The 22,669-nt window shown below is 59.9% G+C and overlaps 1 protein-coding gene and 1 non-coding gene across 7 annotated transcripts in view; both read right to left on the reverse strand.

Annotated features, from left to right (window-relative positions):
* CHLSN (cholesin) overlaps window positions 1-22,669 on the reverse strand; it is a 133,784-nt gene that overhangs the window by 15,320 nt on the left and 95,795 nt on the right. The window contains exon 1 of one of the 6 annotated variants that reach the window (XM_063708334.1): window positions 16,212-16,642. The exons of the other annotated variants lie outside the window; for them this stretch is intronic. Within the exon in view, the coding sequence (XP_063564404.1) occupies window positions 16,212-16,619 (408 nt within the window). The 5' untranslated portion in view covers window positions 16,620-16,642. Of the gene's footprint in view, window positions 1-16,211; window positions 16,643-22,669 lie in introns of those variants that run through there. 6 annotated transcript variants of the gene reach the window in all.
* MIR339 (microRNA mir-339) lies at window positions 10,950-11,060 on the reverse strand. The gene has a single exon (NR_106374.1). It is a non-coding gene; the product is annotated as a microRNA mir-339 (primary transcript).

Raw genomic sequence — 22,669 nt, forward strand, 5'->3', positions numbered from 1 at the left:
ACACTGACCCACACCCACCCACACACACCATACACCCACACTCACCCACCCACACCCACAGACACGGACACATACCCACACCCACAGACACCCACACACCCACCCACCCACACCCAACACACCCACACCCAGATACCCACACATAGACCGACACCCACACGCCCACATGCCACACACCCACATACAACCACACACACCGACACCCACACACATCCAACAAATCCACAGACACCCAGACACCCAAACACCCACAGACACCCAGACACACCCACACACACCCAAACACCCACACACACCCACACCCAGACACACCCCACACACCCAGACACCCAGACACACCCCCACACACCCAGACACCCAGACACACCCCCACACACCCAAACACCCACACCGACACACCCCCACACACCCAGACACACCCTGACACACCCAGACACCCTGACACACCCACACACCCAGACACCCAAACACCTGTAGACATCCAAACACCCAGATACCCAAACACATCCACACACCATCCCAACATACCCACAGCCACACACGCCCACACCCAGATACACAACCAGACACCTACAAACACCCAGATACCCAAACACACCCACAGACACCCACAGACGCCCACACACCCAGACACCCAGATACCCACACATGCCCACAGACACCCACACACACCACACACACACGCCAACACACCCACAGCCACACCCCTAGAGCCTGCCAGGGGTCCACAGCAAGAGACAGGGCCTGGGGGGCGAGGGGCACCCTCCTTGGCAGATGCCCAGCACAGAGAGGCTGAAGAGTCCCGGTGGGAAGGCCTGGGCTGCCCACACACACAGGCGGGAAGCTCCGAGACCCACCAGGCCAGGCACGCAGGGCTCTGGGGAGCAAGATTTTCATGGTGGGGATGTGGACACCCCCAGGGGAGCCTGGTGACTGGCTCCAACCAGCTCCACGTCCACCTCCTAGGCCCACAGCCGCCAACGGGACAGGTACAACACCTGACCCTGAAAGGCAAAAACCCTCCTGGCACAGGCCCAGCCTCGGCCCCCACCCCGTGGGCCACGCAGGCCACGGCTGATCACACGGGCCAAAGTCCATAACACTGCACAGGGGCCGCCGTGGTGGCCGAGGGTCTGTCAGCCCACATGCGTGGGGCACCCGGACAGGCCCTGAGCAGGTGAGCAGGGCCCTGTGGTAGGGTCCCAGGTTGGTGGCCAGAGTGGTGAGGACAGGGCCAAGGCTGTGGGCAACAGCAATGTGGGCGCTGGCCTAGGGTGGATGGCGAGGGGAACCCAGGCCGTCCCGTATCGGGGCCAAGCCGGGGACCCGCAGGCCCAGCTGTTTCCCGCCGGCTTCCCGAGCGCCCGGTGCAGGGCTGCTTCTTGTGTCAGGCACCAGCCTGGATGCTGCGGAAACAGCTTCCTTCACACCCACTCTTGCTTCTGGCCACCAGCGCCCCTGACCTGGCAGGAGTCACAGCCCAATTCCCGTGTCCCCAAGGGAGCCACTGTGGCCACGAGGTAGGAAGCTCAGGAGTGCCACCCACTGCCCTGGGCTGTGCCTGACGCTGGCCGGCGCACCTTTAACTTTTCCAAACTCCTGCTTTCTGTGCTGGGCCTCAACAGAACACGCAGAGGCAGCTGGAGTGAGGGCGCTGCGCCCGGACAGCCAGGGGCCTTGGGGGTGCCGGCTCCACTCCGCACCATCGGCCGCCCCGTGCTCGCGCTCGCTGCCCTGGGGGTGCCGGCTCCACTCCGCGCCATGGGCTGCCCCATGCTCGCGCTCACTGTCCTGGACCAGGCGATTCCCCAAGGCTGTGACCACGACGTGAGCGACCTCAGCTATCTTGGGATGACACAGGCGGGCCCCGGGAGGGTGTGCAGCTGGAGGGGGCGGGAGGCAGCAGGTCCAGGCAGGCTGGAGGGCACAGGCCGCGGCAGGTCGTGGGGAGTGGGAGCAGCGCGGGAGGGTGGTGGGGCCGCCAGGATCGGGCGTGGTGATACCGGGACCCGCTGCTTGCTCTGCTTGGCCTGCACAGTGTCTGGCCCGGAGAGCACAGGTGAGCAAGGCAGGACGGCTGTCACCCACGGACGAGCAGTGGACAACTTTCTCTAACTGCCACCCACGTGCCGACCCTCCAAAGAATGCGGGTTTCACTAGCAAATAAGAATGTGGGTTTAATTAGCAAATACTTTTAACAAACTTGATACTATCACATAGAGCTCGCAAAGTTGCCCCAAGGGCTTGTAAATTACCTAAGTACACACCAAAAAAATTTTAAAAGAATCCCAGTGTCAAATAAAAGCCTGTGAGGGCCACTTCTAGGGACTTGAGTTTCAGGCCTAGGATGCAAAGCCTGGCGCAGCGGCCAGGAGTGACTCCAGGCTCCTGCCAGCTCCAGGATTCTGGGAAGGGGCAGACTTTGGGCCCCCTGGAGCCCCTCTAGGCCCAGCGTCCACCCCACAGACCCTGCAGTCTGGGGCCACTCTTCTGGGAGAGGTGTGTGGGCGGCTTTGAGCCGACGCTGTCAGGGCAAGAGTCTCTCTCCTAACATGACGGCCTTCCGACACAGACGGGACGGGCCTCATGGAAGGAAGCACCGGCCTGTCACAGACGTGTGATGTCTAAAGCCGGCGTCTCTGGACCATCCCAGGGCAAGCAGAAAGATGTACAAAAGTACAGTCACCCTATCTCAATGCTAGGACAGTCTTCAGCATTTCAGACTTGATGAAATACAGACACTCATATGAAGTACAGAAAAATAAAACTTCCAGCCACACATTCTGTCTCCTGCGGTTAGATGTCTTGAGGATTACATTTGAAAATGCATGAAACAATTCAATGTACATGAAAAGCTTTACGCAGGACCTGCACCCACACAGATAAACTGCGACCCCGAGGACTGGGATGGGGAGCGGCCCGCGGGCCTGTCAGGGCACCTACACTGTGTATTTCCCAACACGGACACTTCCACAGGCTACCTCAAGCAACGCGGCACTCGTGCAGTCAAACATGAAATCCTTACCATCAGGCAATGAAAATGTTCACTGTACTCAACAAATACACTGAAAACAAACCACAAAGCCAAACCCTACAGGCTGGGAGGAGCAAAGTGGATCAGCGGCCACGGCAGCTTCCAGAGAAGAGAGCCGTGAGATTCTTACAGAGAAGCTGACACTGTTTGAGAAAATACAACTGCATGAAAACTATGTTTTTCCTTTATGCCTTTAACTCCTGGCAAGAGACACAGAGAAGAAATGACACTAATTTGATTTAAAAAGGTTCCCGTAGACTCGACTGAGGCAGCAAAGACCCAACAGCTCCTTTCTGTCCACCCCACCCGTCCATCTGTGTGACACGGGCCCTGTGTGAGCCGTGCTCCCCAGCATGAGGCTTCGCCACAACACACTGGCTCTTCCTGGAGATGTCCAAGGTGGGTAACGTGCTAGTCACACCGCAACAAAAAGAACTGGCAAAAATAAAAACCATCATCATTTCCCAGGTTTGTGAATTTAAGCCAACAGGAAATGTGGGACAAACACGCGGGGCTCCATAAAGCCAGCCTGGCACCGGCTCTGGCACCAGGTCCCTGGACTGGACACCAATCTCCACGGTTCCGAATTTTCCTAAGTGATGACTGTGAACATCACATGCACAGAAATGAGCCCTGAGAAGGGGGCCACGTTGGCCGCCGGCCACGGCAGCGATCCGGCCACGGCAGCGTTCCGGTTGGTGTCACCCTGTCCCGGCCTGAGCCCAGCTCTCAGATCCGAGCACCAATTCTGTCTACAGCCCCTTCCTGCCTGGGGGCCCTCCCTGCCCTGCAGGGATGGTGCACTGAGCACAGGTGTGCAGGCTGTGCGGTAAGAGCCCCAGGGCTGGGAGGAGCAGGCAGCCTTGGTCCAGCAGGTCCTGTGTGGGGGCCGCGTTGCCGGGCAGGGCCTGACAGGGCTGCTGTGGGCTCTGAGAACAGCCCAAAAGGACAGTGACCCCTGCCCAGTCTCTCCAGCCTGGGAATGAGCTTCCCCAGCCGCGGCCTCACACCAGGGAGGTGTGATGGGAAGTGACCTGGGTGGCTCCTGGGTCCCTGCTAAATTGTTTGGGGGGGCTGAGGGGTGAGGAAAGAGAGGTGGGGTCAGGAAGAGGCGTGGCCTCCCTGTCCCTGAGGCATGAGAGCAGGTGTGGGCTCCCCGTCCCCCGGGCATGACAGCAGGTGTGGGCTCCCCGTCCCCCGGGCATCAGAGCAGGTGTGGGCTCCCCGTCCCCCAGGCATGAGCAGGTCTTTGTCAACCTGAGGCTCAGGGAGGAATGTGCAAGTCCCTGTCTCATGAACAGGGTTTGCGCCATCGGAGCCCCTGCAGAGGCTGGGTTCATGCAAGCTGTCAGCTGCCAGTGCCCATAGGCATCCACGCTGCTCTGGACTCAGGGTTTAGAAAAAGTCGTCTGTTCCAGCCAGACCTTCCTGTTTCCCCCCAAGTCTAAGGGAGCAGAGCCTTCACCTAAGAAAGGAGGGCAGAGTGGGGAGATCCAGGGCTGACCCAGAGGGCAGGGAGGACCCAGGGCTGACCCAGGAGAGCAGGGAGGACCCAGGACTAACCCAGAGGGTTGGTGAGGGGGGTGGCCAGGACTAACCCAGAGGGCCAGAGGGACTGAAGCTGCGGCCTGTGGGCCCCTAATGCCCAGCCCGGGCTTCCTCGGTGGGCAGCTCCTCACCCACGGTGAAGCAAAGCCAAAGGTCATCGAGTGCTGACCGCCACTCTCCTTCCTCCAGGGGCCCCTCTGTGAGCAATGCCCATGTGACACTGATGTCACCTGACCAGACGGAAATACTCCCGGCGCCCCACAGTGACCCCGGACCGGCATCTGTCTGGGCAGGACCGTCTAGTGTCTGAGGTGTCACATGAGGATCCCAGACAAAACACGCTCCCCCTCCGGTGTCACGCCAGCGCACAGCAGCACACACCAGCGCACAGCAGCACACGCCAGTGCATGCCAGCACACAGCAGCACACGCCAGCACAGCAGCACACGCCAGCGCACAGCAGCACACACCAGCACAACAGCACACGCCAGCGCACAGCAGCGCCCACCCACGCACCCTGGTCCTCTGCTGCGCATCTCATTGAGGGTGTGGGGTCTGCGGAGAGCACGGACCACTCGCAAGCCTTGGGTCTGAGGGCCACGCGGGCCCAGAGCACCTCAGGCTGTGGACATTGGGCCCCTGCCTCTGGCCCCAGGCTCAGGCTCCCTGGGGAAGTGGTGGCCATGCTGGATGAAAGAATGGCAGAGAAAGGACCCATTGTCTCTCAGAGGGAAGATAAGGAGCTCCCTGCTCAAATTGGAGCTGCGGGGAGGGACGCCACCAGCCCAGCCTGCCGTGCCCTGCTGTGCGGGTGAAGGGGCTGCAGGGAAGGACACCACCAGCCTGGCCTGCCGTGCCCTGCTGTGCAGGTGAAGGGGTCACCTGGCCTGGACCCCGTCCAGCAGACATGCAGGGGATGGTGTGCATGAGGCAGGCGCTGCTGTCCTACGATGTCAGCCGGGTGACGGGGCCAGGGCTCCAGTGTCGCTGCATCGGGCCCTTGGGGAGCATCCCTGAATGGCAGGGGAGGTGGGGAGGACAGCGAGACAGCTACACACCCTCCTGCACCTTCTTCTTGGGAAACAAGACACAGACTCAACGCTTAGGCACTTTCCTGCAGGGGAGACTTCTCCAGAGGGATCACCCCAACACGTGAACTGACTGCCGCGGGCAGGCGCGGACGGCGGGATAAGGGGCAGCCGCGGACGGCGGGGTAAGGGGCAGCCGCGGACGGCGGGGTAAGGGGCAGCCGCGGACGGCGGGGAAGGGGCAGCTGTGGACGGCAGGGGAAGGGGCTTCTCTGCCCCTGCTCCCCACTGCACACAAGGCCAGGCGCTCTGGGGCCCAGCATCCAGGACTCAAAACCGCACCCGCCTTGGTGGGATGGCGCCTCGCCTTTCCCATGCTGCGGTAGGAACACCCCATGTTTGTTCGGTGCGTTTTATTTTCTAAAATGTGGCAGAAAGAAAATAACTCCAGCAGGTGACAGAAGACCTAGTAGAACTTAGCCCAAATTTAAATAATGACCCAAAGTCCCCACGGGGCTCAGACGTTCCCACACCCTAGGCAGAAATCCCCACTCACACGAGCACGCATACACACACGTGCACACACATACCCCTGCCATCATCTCTGCTCTCTCCATTGAGCCCTGGCTAAGCACCAGCTCCCACCCGGCAGGAAACACAGGCCCAGGACACGCAAACTAGGGCTTAGCGGGTGGGGTCCAAGTTAGGAAGTGAGAGCCGAGGCCCTACAGGAACAAGGGGTTGCCCCTTCAACAGGTAACCCATATAAAAAGTGACTAATGAAAGCACGTCTTTCTTCTCACTCCGCAGCTTTGAAACCAGTGTGCCTTGCACACGTGGAGCCATCTCAGACTCAGACTCAAAGTCCGCCTGGCTCCGGCTATCAGCCTGTGGCGTCTCAGAGCCTGGCCCCGAGCAGAGAGGAGACGTGATGAGGAGACATGATGAGGGAGTCGTGATGGGGGAGTCGTGAAGGGCACACCCACGGCCAGCAGGCCCAGCCTGTGCCTCCCAGAGGTCCACACTTCCTGCCCAGTGGGAGCAGGCACCTAGCGTGGGCGCCAGCTGAGGTGTGCACGCGGGCGGGTGGGGTCCAGCCCAGAGTGTGGTCTTTATGTAAATCAGGGTGGAGGTCAGGTGCACTGGCTCACACCTGTTAATCTCAGTGCTTTGGGAGGCCAAGGTGGGAGGCTGGCTTGAGCCCAGGAATTCGAGACTGCAGTGAGCTGTGATCACACCACTGTATCCCAGCCTGGATGAGAGTGAGACCCTCAAAAAAAAAATCAATAGATCAGGGCTGCGTCCCAGGTCTTCTGCCTCGGGGGTGGGTGACAGGCTCGTCCAGCTGGTGGTCCCAGGACAAGCTCTCTGTCCCTCCCAGGTGTTCCATAGTCTGGGGACAGTGCAGGAACCCTAGACTTGTCAAGAACTGGGGAGTGGTCCGGGCGCGGTGGCCGAGGTGGGTGGATCATCTGAGTCAGGAGTTCGAGACCAGCCTGGCCAATATGGTGAAACCCCGTCTCTACTAAAAATACAAAAATTAGCCGGGCATGGTGGTGCACGTCTGTAATCCCAGCTACTCGAGAGGCTGCGGCAGAACTGCTTGAACCCGCGGGGGGCAGAGGTTGCAGTTAGCCAAGATCACGCCATTGCACTCCAGCCTGGGCAATAGAGTGAGACTGTCTCAAAAAAAAAAAAAAAAAATGGGGAGTGAAAGGGAGGGAGGAAGAGGGTGAGGGCTTGGAGGGGCCCAACCAGGCCCACCTGTGGTTGCGTGGGTCTCTTACCTAAACCTGCAAAGCCAGAAGGTACCGTGAGCTGACAGGTCCGTGTTGTTCAATGGTTCTATAGGGAAAATCCTGCCCACATGCCAGGTTGTTGATCACCCACGGTCAATGCTGGAAGGGGCAGCTGCTGCTCTGGGCCAGAAGGAGAGGCTTCCTGGCACCGTGAGGAGGCTGGCGTGGCTGCTCACAGCTCCCGGCAGAAATGTGGAGTGGGGTCCTCACTGCAGCACCCGGGCTTTTCAAAACAGTGAAGCCCTGAGTCCAAGAAGGCAAACCACAGAGCGGAGGCGGCCGTGGGGCTGCCCTGTGGGCAGAGGGGAGGCTGTGCAGGCCTAGTGGCTGCAGGAAGCTCCAGGGGCCGCCAAGAAGCTCCAGGCCCATCACCACGAGGAGGGCCCCCACTGCAGCCAGGGCTTCCAGATGGGCAGAGGCGGTGGGAAGCAAGCAGGAAGCGGAGACTGGTTGGCTGTGGCCCTGACCCCTCTTCTCCTGATGGAGTGTAGGGGGCTGGGGCTGCCTGGGGTCACCCACTCAGGTCTCTCACTCCTGCCCTCCCAGGAAGTAGACAGTACAGCCTGGATCCAGTGGCCCCGAGGCACTGACCGCGGCCCGGAGGCCAAGCTACAGTGCGTTTCCTGAGGGAGGCCAGGGGGCACCTGGACGAGGGCAGCTTAGGACGCTCGACTCTCGTCTCAGGAATCCCAGGGCAGAAGTCCAGCGAGGCAGCAGGTGGCCGGCCCGTCCCCAGCCTGTCTTCCCACCGAGGAGAGATCTAAGGGCTGGCGGAGTGGTGGTGTCTGCTGCTCTGCGGGAACACGGGCGCCAGGCCCAGCAGTGCATGGATGCGGCAGGCCCCGCGTGCGATGCCCTGGTCCCCACGACTGTTTCTCCCCACGCCGTGGAGTGCATTCCCTCATGCTCCCGTCCTGTGAACACGCGCTGCAGCCTCTGCCCTCCCGGGGCTCCCTGAGAGAGGGGGCACCCCTTGCTCCCATCACAGTCCTCCTGCAGCCTGGGGCCCGGCCCAGCCCGGCCACCAAAGGGGAGGCCCGCTCTCCTGTCAGAGCCAGGACAGCCTCTCCAAGAACTCTTCCTGGGCCCCAGAGAGGAGGCCCCCTCTCGCGTCTCCACCCAAGGGCCCCTCGGTGCCCCCACCTGGAGCCCCCACTATCGAGATATGTCTGGCCGATACCACACACAAGGGGGCTGTAGTGGGTTGGGGAACAGGCCAACCCCTCCCAGACTGCAGGGACGGCTAGTCTCACACAGCTAAGACCAAGATGACGTAAGGAAATGAATGACAGTAAACCCAGCCCTTACCGAACCCACCTCCCGAGCAGGGAGGACCTGCAGGAAACAGAGGCTCCCGTTCCTGTTCACCTCTGATCTCAGGGGCAGACACCAGCCCATCACTGCCGTCTGCTGACCACCCCTGCGGACGGCCTGGGCCTTGGATGTCCTGCTCCTCTGGGTTCCCCAGGCTGTGTGAAACAGAGGAGTGCAGGGGTCAGGACCCCTCGACTTTCTCGGGGGAAATCAGGCCGTTTGTAACGTCCTGATACAGCAGAGCTGGGGACTGGGGTTATGAAAGACACCACCAGGTGGAGCCTTCAGATGGGACCTCCCAGCAGGGCCTCCAGGCTGGGGACCTTCAGGCAGGTACCTCCAGGCTGGGGACCTTCGGGCAGGTACCTCCAGGTTGGGGACCTCCCAGCAGGGAACTCCAGGTTGGGAACCTCCAGGCTGGAGACATCCCAGTAGGGACCTTCTGGTTGGGGACCACCAGGTTAAGAACCTCCAGGTTAGAGACCTCCAGACTGGGGACCTCCCAGCACGGACCCCCAGGTTGAGAACCTCCAGGCTGAGGATCTCCCAGCAGGGACCTCTAGTGCGGACCTCCAGGCTGGCACCCATAGGGCAGGTTTCTTTCTTCTTCCCCAGAAGCCTTTTCATTGTGGCAGTAGGACCTGACCTTGACAGAGATGATATTGCAGATTTCAGTGACTGAACCAGAGTCGGAAGCTGAAGGGCTCTGCCCAGCCTCCCTGTCTTCATCCATTAAGTCTGATCGGCAGTGGTGGCCACCTGGGCTGCTGCTTTGACAAGAGGCCGGTGGTTGGAGCTGGGACCCCAGGGAGAACTGTCCGTCCACCGCACAGGAGTGGGGCTTCAGCAGCTGTCATTCATCAATCATTTCCCCATGCTGTTGGATGGGAGAGGGGCAATCTGCCAGCCCCAGTGTGACTGGCTTTGCTGCCACCGCAGTGCCCTCTGGGAACCCCGGCAGGTCGGCTGGAGGCAGGACACCACCCACCTAACCCCTCCCTACTTGTCACCAGACAGAAACCACAGCTCACCAACAACCATACACCAACAGCACACTAAAAGAAAGCACGCGGCAAAAATACCCGCCCAGCGAGAACTGTGCCTGGCACAGGGAAACACACTGGGATGCGCGCCCTTCCGCAGGGCGAGGCTGGGTTTTGGGGTATAAACTGAGTCCTGGGGAGCAGGAGCCTGAGGGGCACCCAGGGCAGCTCCCTCGGCCTGGGTCACAAGGTTCGATCCTCCGCGGGGGTGGCAGGAAAGCCCAAGTCCCTCGGCACACCCAGGTGACGGCGATGACGGCCCACAGGCGTGGCGCCTGGGCCACATTGGACAGGCCGTGTCCTGGAGCACTCGAGGCCCCCTGGACAGGGCAACCAACCCTCAGTCCACCGGGGTCTGCTCACAGACCACCAGGAGCCCTGCTGCACTGTTCGTGAGCCACAGTGGTGACGGCAGCTCAGGAGGGAAGGACCAGAAACCTGGCCCCGTCCCACGACGACAGACGCAGGCCTGCGGGGAGGCATGTCCCCACCCACGGGCGCCTCCTGGACCACGAGCTCCTCTTTCTCCTGCATCGCCTCAGACCCCACCTAGGGGTTCCAAGGTCAGGAGCCTGGCCCCACGTCCCACAGCCCTCTCATGGGGCACCCGTACGGATTCTGTTCCAATTTAAAGAAAACCTTAATCAGATTTGTCACCTCAATTATTACAGTTCCACGGCATTAACTCACAGTAGTAAAATGCTTTTTCTGAGAAACAAGAGTTTTTTAAATTAAGCCTTTTATTTTGAGGCGATCGCAGGCGACGGCCGTCGTGAGGGAACACGGGACGCCCACGTGCCCTCCACCACCTCCTCCCACGGCAACCCTCGCAGAGTAGCCAGGACTCTGAAATGACAGTCGGATCCGGACTCTGAAATGACAGTCCCAAAACCAACAGCATCGATGTGGTCTTCTTAATGATCAGAAACACACAGGGGATTAATTTACTCTTATTCTGCAAAATAAACAAGCTCTCAAATTCTTTAAAGGTGAATCCCCTCCAACCGTCCTCCTTCCCCGGTTACGTCCTCCCTAGGACACCAGTGGAACATCCCATGCTCTCCCCCTTCCATGTTGATACCGAATAAAACACATTGCATCAGAAGACCCACGCATACGAGTCCAGGGGCTGCTACAAAGCGCGGCGACGTCTCTGCGGCGAGATGACACTCCGTGGTCCCGGCGCAGACACTGGGGCAGGCGCCGGCTCTGTCGTCGAGGCGCTCACAGGCAGGCACACGTGAGCTCCTGGAGGACAGGGAGAGCGGCCGCCCCGCCCCTGCGGAGCACAGGACGCTTCCTGCCACCCCTGCAGAGCATGGGACGCTTCCTGCCATGGTGCCGTGGCAATAGGTGGCACCTGCCTGTGGCCCCTTCTCAGAAGGACGTTTTAAACGCGTGAGGTCTCATGCACAGGCACAGGGAGACACACACGAGCAGATGTGGGCATCCGAGAATTTACAGGGTCTGGTGGCTCCTGCAGCCGCGACACGGGCTGAGCGCAAGTGATGCGTGAGGTGTCCCCAACAGATGGCACGGGGAGCACCCACACCTGCCACCGCGGGGTCTGCGGAAGCTGGTGTCAGCTGGAGGTTAGTGAAGACACACGGGCTCATTCTCCACCCAGGTTCAAACTCCCTGAACTCACGAGACCCAGGCTGAAGACATGGACAGACTCCCAGCCCCAGCGCCCTCTAACACCACACCCGAGGCCCCCTGGGAACCTGGGACCCCATGCAGGGCCCCCCGCAGGCTCCTTCCTAGGAAGGAGGTTCCTGCCCTGCTCCACATTTCTCTCCATCCAAATTCCAACTCCTTCCCACTGGGCCCTGGAGAACATGACGAAGACCGTGGGGGCCTCCTCCCAGGAAACACACACACACACACACACATGACAGCAACGCACCCAGACCCCAATTCATGGCAGCCCGACTCCTCGTTCTACAGAGAAGGGGTGAGGATCTCCAGGGGTGACTGCTCACATCTCGGCACATGTAGAAGGCAGGGCTGGAGCAGCGGCCCCTGCAGCCCAGGCCAGGGGACTGGAGGCCCTTCCACAGCAGCCCTTTCCTTTTGATACATGGTCTTGCTCTGTGGCCCAGGCTGGACTGCAGCGGCACCATCACAGTTTACCGCAGCCTCGACCTCCTGGGCTCAGGCAATCCTCCCACCTCAGCCTCCCAAGCAACCAGGACTATAGGCATGTGCCACCATGCCTGGCCAGTTTTTAAATTTTTTATAGAGATAGGACCAAGGCTGCTCTCACACTCCTGAACTAAAGTGATCCTCCTGGCCGGCCTCCCAAAGTGCTGGGATTATAGGCATGAGTTTTCAAACTCCTGGGCCACAGCGATCCTTCCGGCCAGCCTCAAAGTGCTGGGATTATAGATGTAAGCCCACGGTGCGCAGCCCCCACTTTCTTCCTAAAAACCCTGCAGCTTGGCTGACAGTGGGACCTGCCTCCCTACGCCCGCCTGCAGGAGCTCAGAAGCCTCAGCTCAAGAGGAGCCCTTGCCAGAGACGTGGGACCAGGAATGGGCCCCACAGAGCCCTGCCCGTGGGCTTCCTAAACAGCCTGAGTTCAGCTGCACACACCAACGATGCAGGCGGGTTGCAACGAACAGCAAGAAACAGACCCATGGGACAAGAGAGACGCAGAAGCCCCAGGTGCCTTTGGTGGCCAGTGCTGAATTTCGCAAGCAACATTAGAAACTTTTTATTCCTGCTTTTCTCTTAACCCAAGGGTGAAAATGGAAACCTGCGGTGTGGGGCAGTCTGCTAAACGCTAGGATGAGGGCGGGGAACAAGAGCCACCCTCCCCGCTGCCACCTGGCCCACAAGAGCCTTCCCAGGGGCTCTCCAGTTTCAGCCTCTCCTCGCCGAGCCAGACAGCGCTGCTGGCCTGGACGGGAGGGACACCCAGGCTGACTGAGTGGGGGAGCACTTTTTATAAAGATCAGATCAGGTTTCTGAAAACAAAAAGCCCCCAGATCCTGCGAGCGGCTATTTAGACTTGATGCACACTCCACCATTTCACAGGTGTCCATTCCCCAGCGTCACGCATGCCCATCCCCAGCTGGAGCACACTCTTCAGTGTGGAGGACAGAAGGAGCAGGCAGAAGACGACCCCGGGGCGCTGGGGGAGCAGGTGGGGGCTCCCACACACCTGGTCTATTCTGGTTGGAGGTGTCACAAGGGAAGGCGTGGAGATGCTGCCAATGGGGACATGGGGCAAATGCACCCCCTTCGCCCTACACCTGTCAGCAGCTAGCAGCAGCTCAGTCCTGACTGCTGGAGACCCAGCCCCAGGGGCAGGCAGGTTGGGATCCGCTGCTCAGGAGGCAGCTCTGGGCCAGGGTGGAGGCCGGAGAAGCCAGGCACCTCCCCCCAGAGCTCTGCAGAGGCCAGTCTGCTAACGGCTTCATCACTGGAGTGGTGGCTGCTAAGAGCAAAGCCTGTGCTTGGTACCTCAGGGATCTAAATAAGAACCACTCCCTGTTCCAAGGATCCCAAGTGCGGGGAGGACGAGAAGCAGCTGAGCCTATAGGGCACAGGAAACTCGCTGGGGTGTGGGTGCTGGGGACTTGGGTTGGGTGCTGTACTGAGCAAGCCTGTTGTGGGGGGACACTGCTGGCGGTGGGTGACGAGGTGCACAAGTCAGGTCGGGGAGGGGGACTCTGCCCTGGCACCACTGGGGCACAGGACACTGGCTCAGGTGTCAGTTGAGGACCCCCCAGTGTAGGCGAGGGGCTCACAGCCGCTGAGGCCTGTGGACACAGCTCCCTGTATTCTGAGGTCGCAGAGCACAAGAGGTTAGGGGGTGTGATACGGACCGACCTTGCCCATCCAGGAGGAATGGGGCTGGTAACAGGGCCCTGTAACCCCTCAGCACCGGTAGAGGTTGCGTGGCTCCCCAGTGGAGCTGAGGGCTGGCGTTTCTTGCTCTGTATTTCCCTGCGCTCTGGAAACTCCTGCATCACCAGCCTTGGGCCCTTCACTGCCTCCCCTGGGCCTCCAGAGGCAGGCTGGGGTCCTCTCCTTTCTCAGCCTCTGCGGCCAGTGTCTGGCGCAGGACAGACACCCACCAGGACGCTGCCTGGGACGGAGGGCTCCCTTCTGCCTCTGGCCAGGTGGGCCCCGCAGCAGCTCAAGCTTCAGCTGCAGTGGAGGGAAGAGTGAACTGCTGGGCAGAAGCAGAAGCAGGCCTCCTGGAACTCCTGACCCCAGATCCCAGAGGCCCTGCCCCCTTGTCACCTCCCAGAATGTTGGCAGGGCCTCTGGGTGACTTTCATCCACATGCAGGGGTGTCACATAGGCCCCTCGGCTCCAGCTCCCCACTGAACGGCAGCTTTGTATCCACAGGTAGGGCTGGGCGGCTCCAATTTGAACTTAGGCATATGGACGCTGTCTAACGATTCACGACACTCCTCGTTTCTTTCGCTACTATTGGACCAGTTGAGGGTGGAGCCCAGCTGCACCTGGCACTGCTGAAGAGCCCTCGCGGAGCCAGCGCTCCGCTACTGGGCGCGCAACAGCTGTCCCGGGAGGCAAGGGTTCGCGCGGCAGTGCTTCTGTGTCGACAGAGGCTGTGCTGCAGCTCCCTGCCAGACCCATGTCCTTCCTAGCTGTGAGAACACTAACCTGCCTGGGCTTCACCTGTGGAAGCCACCGCTAACTAGCAGTCGGAGGCGGCGTTGTTTCTAAGACAGGCAGGCAGCTCCCGCAGGAGCAGCCACTAAGCACAAGGGCGGCCAACCACACAAAGCCTGCTTCTCAACCACTCGCAGGAAATCGGCTCACAGTTGCTCCCCATTCTTCAATGCTGATCCTGCCACTTTACTGAAAATCAGATTATTAACGTTTAAAAAACGTATGGGAACCATGCAAAGACATCCACGCCCCTCAGTTGCTGCCGCTCCAGCACCTGGCTCCGAAGTCTGTGCAGAGGGCGAGGCTCCCGTAGCGCCCGAGAGGGCCTTGCACGCTCCCCGTGGAGGGAACAAAACTACTCCGCACGTGGATTTTCCAGCCCGCCGCCCACTTCACCAGCAGCCTCTGCGCTTCATCCTGCCCGCGTGACAGGTGTGCTCTGTGCTGTCAGGGAACTGCAGGGCTTTGAGTATAAACTGAAAACAGCAAAACTATGTTCTCATCTCAGAGGCCCCTTCCTTCTCACCCGGAGGTCACCTGGGCCCGGAGACACAGCACCCGCCGTGCAGGAGCCTGGAAGATGTTTGAGCGACGAGAAAAAACCAGAACATGTTACCGCCTCTAAAATGAGGAAATGGCAGAATCAAAATTAAATGTCCGTGAAGTGTATCATCATGTCAATTTTGTTAGTTGTTACACATAGTTTAAAACACTCACATCTGGGAACTAAGTACGCGTTAGGTTTTCTCACTTTGCCACAACTCCTCAGTGAACACAACGAATTCATAAAAATCACTGTCAATTCGGTGAGTTACTCATAACCAAAAGACTCTGAAGTAACGGTCACCATTCCTGCCGTCTCTGCAGCCGTGAGGCCCAGCAGCGGGCTAGGCAGCCCGGTTCGCGTGTCTGTGCGGACGCCTGGTCCACGGTCCACGGCCCCCGGCTGTGCGCGCAGCAGCTGAGGACGCTCCGAGGATACAGCGCAGGACCAGCCGGGCCACCTGCCCGGGCCACCGCCTCCTCAGAAGATAAAAGACCCACTCCAAGCACCTCTGCGCTCTCCAACCCAAACCCGGCTGAGCCCCGACGCAGCAGCGGCAGAGCCTCTTGAAGGAGCTGCCGGCCTGCTCCGCCGTCCTCAGGAAGGCTCCCGACTGAAGCTATCCCAATTGTTTTCATTATGAGTCTTTGCTTTAGTTGACATAGCTTCGCACTAGCACCCACCGCGCCAGTGGGGGCCGCCTTGCCTCAGGCAAGGAAGCCCCTGGCTTCCGAGCGCCCGACGGTGTCCTCTACTCCGGCACAGGGAGGGGCGAGGCGGCGCTGCGGGCGACACAGCCCCTCTCAAGGGTCACGCGGCGGCCGACGACTCCAGCCCCCCCCAGGGTCCTCAGAGCTCGTGTCTCCCCCGGGGGCTGCTGCATCGCGGCTGGGGGCCCGGTCCGCCCCCACAGCGCAGGGGAACCTGGCCGGTTGCGGGGCCGCTCGAGGGCTCGCAGTGCCTGGACCCCCACCCTGCCACCCGCGGCCCGGCCCTGCGCCCCCAGGAGAGTAAGTGGGAGGAGGCGCGCGACCGTCCAGGGCCTGCTCGGGGACCGGCGCGCAGCGGAGCCCCGAGAAGCGCGGCTCGGCCGGCCCGGGGGTCTGGAGGGCGGAGCGGGGCCCGCAGCAGCGCCTGGACGCCACGGCCTCCCACGGGGGCGCCCACCTGTCGCCGCGGGGCGGGGCTGGGGCAGGGCCCCTCCCATCCCCTCCCTGCAGCCCGGATGCGGGCCCTGGCCCCGCGCACTGACCTCTGACCCGGCTGTCAGGTCCCGCGGGCACGGACGGCGCCGGGGCAGGGATGCGCCCACAGTGCGCACCGCCCGGCCCGCGCCTCCAGCAGCCGCAGCACCTCCACACTGCGCATGCCCGGCCGGCCCGGCGCGGCTGGAACCAGATCCAGCCGGCTGGACCGTGACGCCAGCGCGCCTGCGGGGACTGGACCTCCGCGCGGGGGTGGGAGAGCCGGGGCGGGGCCTCGGCGCTGAGAGGGCGGGGGTGGACCCTGCTGCAGCCCCACTGCTCCTCCGACTAGGCTCTCTGGCCGCCCGGGCCTCCGGTCCAGCTGCGCGAACGGCGTGGAGGGCGCACCCCCCTGCGCAGGGCCCCTGCCAGCTGCACGTACTTGCCTCTGACCGCCCCCACCCAGCCCCTATCATCCCCCTACTTCCCTCATCTCCCCCATCTGCCTCCATTATCCTCTCATCTCCCCCAATCTGCCCCCATAGACCCATCTCCCCCAGTCTGTCCCCATCTCCCCTAGTCTGTCCCCATCTACCCTAGTCTGCCACCATCTCCCCTAGTCTGCCACCATCTGCCCCTATCGCTCCCCCAATCTGACTCCATGCCCCCCATCTCCTCCAGTCTGCCCCCATCTCCCCAGCCTGCCATCTCCCCAATCTGACTCCATGTCCCCCATCTCCCCTAGTCTCCCCCCATCTCCCCTGCCCAGGCCCTGCAGGCAGAGGCCTAGCCCTCCCATGGCATCCACGTGTCCAGCAAAGGGGAGGTGCTCAATACCGGCTGGCTGAATACATGGATGAGTCACGCAGCCTTTTCCTCACCACACAGAGGGCGTCTAGATCTCTTCTGGCTTGTGTGTTCCCTGCCCTGGGACTAAGACTGCAGATCAATTTTTTTGCTTGTTTGTTTTGGGAGATAGGGTCTTGCTCTGTCGCCCAGGCCAGAGTGCAGTGGCACCATTATAGCTCACTGCAGCCTTAACCTCCTGGGCTCAAGTGATTTTCCCACCTTGGCCTTCCGAGTAGCTGGGACCACAGGAGTGCACCACTGTGTCCAGCTAATTTTTAAATTTTTTGTAGAGACAGGGTCTCACTACGTTGCCCAGGCTGTTCACAAACTCCTGGGCCCAAGTGATCTTCCTGCCTCGGCCTCCCAAAGTACGGGGATTACAAGTGCACCACCATGCCAAGCCTAATTTTTAATTTTTGGAGAGATGGGGTCTTACTATGTTGCCTGGCATAGGAGGCTGGAACTCCTGGACTCATGTGATTCTCCTGCCTTGGCCTCCTAAAGCACTGACTGGGATTACAAGCACGCACCACGGTGCCTGCCTTGCAGATCAATTTTTTGGTGCGAGGGAGCCGCACTGGCCACCCAGAGCACAGTGAGCCCGGAGGCTGGGCCGGTTCCAGGGCAAGGAGAGGCTTAGACTCCCTCCCAAGGCGTCAGGGTCTGGGACACATTGTGCTCTGGTTGCGGGGCCTGCTCTGGAGGCCACCCCCACCTGGGGAGATGGTGTGGGCACCCCAGTCCCCCACTGAATAAGGATCTGCAAGGCAGGAGTCAGGCCTGGGGCTGGCTGTTTTCCTCCTAGCTGTTTCACCATCTCCAGGCCTGTTCCCATGCAGAGGCCTGCTCCGTGGTGGCAGCGGGGCAGGCAAGCAAGGGTGGACTGGAGGCCTCCTGGAGCTGGTGGACACGAGGAGGCCAGGAAGGGATGTCCTGCCCACTGCCTGTGGCCGCTATGCAGCAGTGCTTCCGATTTAGTGTCTCTGCCACTGGTGTCCGCACCCCGCTATCAGAGAAGGAAGTGTGTGCTCAGTCACCGGTTTCATGGGAGGGACTCAATTCTGGGCCTTCTGAGCCCCAGTGGCCTTGTGTGCTGACTCCCCAGTGTGTCCCCAGCATGAATGCGCCAGCCCACACAGTCACCTGCCTCCATGAACGCGCCAACCCCGCGCATCCACCTGTCTTCCCGAACGCGCCGACCCACGCATCCACCCACCTCCATGAACGCGCCAATCCTGCTCATATGCCGTCTTCACCAACGCACCAACTCGCACAGCCACCCGCCTCCACACCTGAGCCCGGGGACCAGGTTTCTTCTCCCCGTAGTTCTGTGCTGGTGGCTCTGGGCTGCTTTGGGAGACAAGGACAAGAGCAGGAGCGAGAGAAGCTGGCCTGGCAGTGGGGTGCAGTCCCCCGGGCTGGGCCACCAGCCCCACAGGGATGGGGACGTGGTGCCGGCTGAGGACCCGTGGCCCCCAGGGGCTTCACTCCACTCCATCTCACGCTTCCAGCTACCCTGCTCTTTGCACTTCACAGAGGGGGAACCGAGCCCAGCAAAGGTGGACACATACCAGCTACTACGCCTTCCTAGGTTCTGCCCAGTGACCCACCTGTAGGGCTGTGCTGTCCCCTGACCCATGAAGGCACACATAGGCTTGTGGCTTTGGGCAGGTGGGACTCCCTCCATGCAGGTGGGACTCTCTCTCCCCGGGCAGGTGGGACTCTCTGGGCAGGTGGGGCTCTCTCTGGGCAGGTGCCGCCGTGCCTGCTTTCCCACAGCCCACACCCCGGGCCCCAACACAGAGCAGCAGGTGCAAGGCTGCTTACTGCACCGGCACATCCAACCACCTCCACAAACGCACCAGTGCATGCATCCACCCAGGCTGAGCTAAGGGCCCCTTGTACCTAGTACAGTCTCAAGGGTGGAGTGGCCAGGAGGGAGCCCTCCCACTGCCTTGGCTTGAAGCATCAGTGGCCAGTGGTCCACACTGAGACCCTAGAGCCCCCTCCCCTAGCAGGTCGGCAGGTCCTGGTCAGGAGGAGGGGCCAAGAGGAAAGGAAGGACCCCCAGATAGCTGGTGAGCTGCTTCCGTACACAGGATTCTGTTCCACACGCTACATATCTGGACAGAACAAGACAAAGATTCGTGCCCATTGAGAGGCTATGCTGAGGCTGTAATAATACTGAGGAGAAAAATTAAGGGGAGGCTGTTTTTCTGAGATTTAAAATGGTTGGGGGAGGAAGGAAGTCAGCGAAACAGCACCACAGGCGGCTCCTGGGCAGAGACCAGAGACCTGCAGGGAGGGCAGAGTGGTCCAGGGGGGCAGAGACCTGCAGGGAGGGCACAGTGGTCCAGGTGCAGGGGGCGGCCAGCAAGCACCACCCGGGGAGGGGGCCGAGAGTACAGGGTGGTCCAGGTGGAGGGACGGCCAGCAAGCACCACCCGGGGAACGGGCCGAGAGTGCAGGGTGGCTGCGAGGACGTGCCGAGGGGGTGAGAGCAACCTGGTCACCAAACCTTCCCCAGGTAATGAGAATTCGCCTTCGAAACCCGGGCCCAGGCACCCCAAGACCATGTGGAGCATTCTGAGTCATTCAAGAAAGACATAACTATGTCCGACGCGTTCTTTTAATTAACCGCCCTGCTCAGGTGGTCAGTGGGCCCCACTTCCCAGACACACCACGCCCCAGAGAACGCAGGGTCGATGGGCCCCAGATCCAGAGAACTGCTCCCGGCCCACGGGGCTGCCCCAAGACGTCCCTCGCACTCGGCCCGCCTGAAAATAAAGTCTCTGAAATGGAACCTGGGGCCGAGGATGAAGCCCCCCGCAGGTGGATCTGCTGTTGGCCAGAGCAGAGAAGGTGCCGTGGAGGCCTCGGCGAGGCTCCTGTCTGCCAAATCACTTTTGTGGCATCACGAGAATCCACTGCGGAGGTGTGAGGGCCAGGAGGCCCTGAGAAATGGAGGCCCTGGCCCTAAGAGGCCACAGCCACCCACCCACACCGCCAGGCACCCCCAGGTGACAGTGGCCCTCAGAGGCCGCAGCCACCCGCCCACACCGCCAGGCACCCCCAGGTGACAGTGGCCCTCAGAGGCCGCAGCCACCCACCCACACCGCCAGGCACCCTCAGGTGACAGTGGTGCCCTTGGGCTGCTCCAGTCTGTCCATGACAGGCAGGGGCAGGAAAACCACCCAATCAGCAGGTCCCCGAGAGAAAACACTGGTCGGAGTTGCCAGAAAGCGCGACGCTAGGGTACTGCACGTATGTGGGCAGCGCCTCTGCCCCAAGCATCCTTCCTCCAGCCCAGTCACACTGTCTGCCTGACCAATCCTGCATGCTCCTCACTACCCTGCCGGGATACCCCCTCTCTGGGAAACCTGTGAGCCCCAGGTTGCTGGAGGGCCTCTCCTCTGTGCACTCGTGGTGCGGACCCAGGCCACGGACAGTCTCGGCAAATCCGTTACACACTGAAAGAAGACCTACCACTACCTCGATACGAGGGAACACAGCCCAGCTTGGTCTGTGAAGCTAGTAGAACCCTGATACCAAAACCAGATGAAAACAAAACTACAGACTAATATCCCTCATAAATACAGACGCAAACATCCTACTCGGCAACATGGAAAAAGAGTCACACACCATGCATGACAAGTGGAGTTCACTCCAGAGGTGGAAGGCTGGCTCGCTATTTAAAAATCCATTGGGCCGGGCACAGTGGCTCACGCCTGTGATCCCAGCACTTTCGGAGGCTGAGGCGGGCGGATCACCTGAGGTCGGGAGTTCAAGACCAGCCTGACCAACACGGAGAAACCCCGTCTCAACTAAAAACACAAAAATTAGCCGGGTGTGGTGGGTTATGCCTGTAATCCCAGCTGCTCGGGAAGCTGAGGTAGGAGAATCATTTGAACTTGGGAAGTGGAGGTTGCAGTGAGCCGACATCACGCCATTTGCACTCCAGCCTGGGCAATAAGTGCGAAACTCCGTCTCAAAAAAAAAAACAAACCATCGATATAATGCACCCTATCAACAGGCTACAGAAGAAATACGACGTGGTCACACCAACTGATGCAGGGGGCATGTGACGAAGTTCAAGACCCACGCGTGGTAAACACCCAGGAAATCGGTAACGGAGGTGCCTCCTGAGTGAGGTGAGGAGACACCCAGGAAATCAGTAACGGAGGTGCCTCCTGAGTGAGGTGAGGAGACACCCAGGAAATCGGTAACGGGGGTGCCTCCTGAGTGAGGTGAGGAGACACCCAGGAAATCGGTAACGGGGGTGCCTCCTGACTGAGGTGAGGAGACACCCAGGAAATCGGTAACGGGGGTGCCTCCTGAGTGAGGTGAGGAGACACCCAGGAAATCGGTAACGGAGGTGCCTCCTGAGTGAGGTGAGGCACATCTGCAGGTGCTCCTCCAAGGCCAGGAGCAGGGCAAGGGTGTCCACCCTCCCACTGTCCCCACTGCTATCCAGCATCAGGCTGGCCGGGGCCACAGGCAGGAAAAGGACCAGAAAGGAAGAAATATAACTCTCTGTATTTGCAAGCGGTATGACCGTTGATGCAGGAAATCTCAGAGAATCTACAAAATAAATCCTGGGACTGTGAGTGGGTTCAGAAGGCATGGGACCGCAGACAGTCAGGGAGCTGGCAATGGGCTCGCAGAAACTGGCATTCCCGTGCTACCACCACCTACGACTGCTCAGCAACAAGGAAGTGCTTAGCTGTAAATTTAACAAAACCTGTATGGGAATTAAATGCTAAAAACCACAAAACACTGAAGAAACAAACTTTGAAGAATCCAAATAAATGGAGAGACACATTGTGTTAATGGACAGAACAGACAGCAGATTCAAGACATAAATTCTCCCAAAACTGAGGTACATGTTTAATGCAACTCCTACCGTAAATTTCAGGGGTTTTTTTTCGTAGGTAAAGACAAGATTATTCTAAAACGTATATGGAAAAGCAAAGTAACAAGGATAGCTAAAACAGCGCTGAAAAAGGATGACTAGAAGGAACTGCATGCCTGATTTTGGGACATCGGACAGCTGCGGTGCAGCACGGGCAGTGGGAGACACACAGAGGAACAGAGAACAGTGAACCCAGGAGGTGCCCCATGTTAGCAATGTGATTTTTTCAAAATTTTATTTTAGGTTTAGGGGTGCCTGTGCAGGTTTGTTATACAGGTAAACTTGTGTCATGGGGGTTTGTTGTATAGATTAATCACCCAGGTACTGAGCCTAGTACCCAGTAGTTATTTTTCACCTTCTCTCCCTTCTGCCACCCTCCACCCTCCTTTTCCTCCTCCCTCCTCCCACCTCCACCCTCAAATTCACTCCTGTGTCTGTTGTTCCCTTCTTTGTGCTCATGAGTTCTCATCATTCAGCTCCCACTTATAGTGAGAACATGTGGTATTTGGTTTTCTGTTCCTGCCTTAGTTTGCTAAGGATAATGGCCTCCAGCTCCATCCATGTTCCCAGAAGACACGATCTCACTCTTTTTAATGGCTGCATAGGATTCCATGGTGTATATGTACCACATTTTCTTCATCCAATCTGCCATTGGTGGCATTTCAGCTGGTGTCATGTCTTTGCGACTGTGAACAGTGCTGGGCTGGTGTCATGTCTTTGCTATTGTGAACAGTGCTGGGCTGGTGTCATGTCTTTGCTATTGTG

Source organism: Gorilla gorilla, chromosome 6 (assembly GCF_029281585.2).
Source record: "Gorilla gorilla gorilla isolate KB3781 chromosome 6, NHGRI_mGorGor1-v2.1_pri, whole genome shotgun sequence".
NCBI classification, from domain to species: domain Eukaryota; kingdom Metazoa; phylum Chordata; class Mammalia; order Primates; family Hominidae; genus Gorilla; species Gorilla gorilla.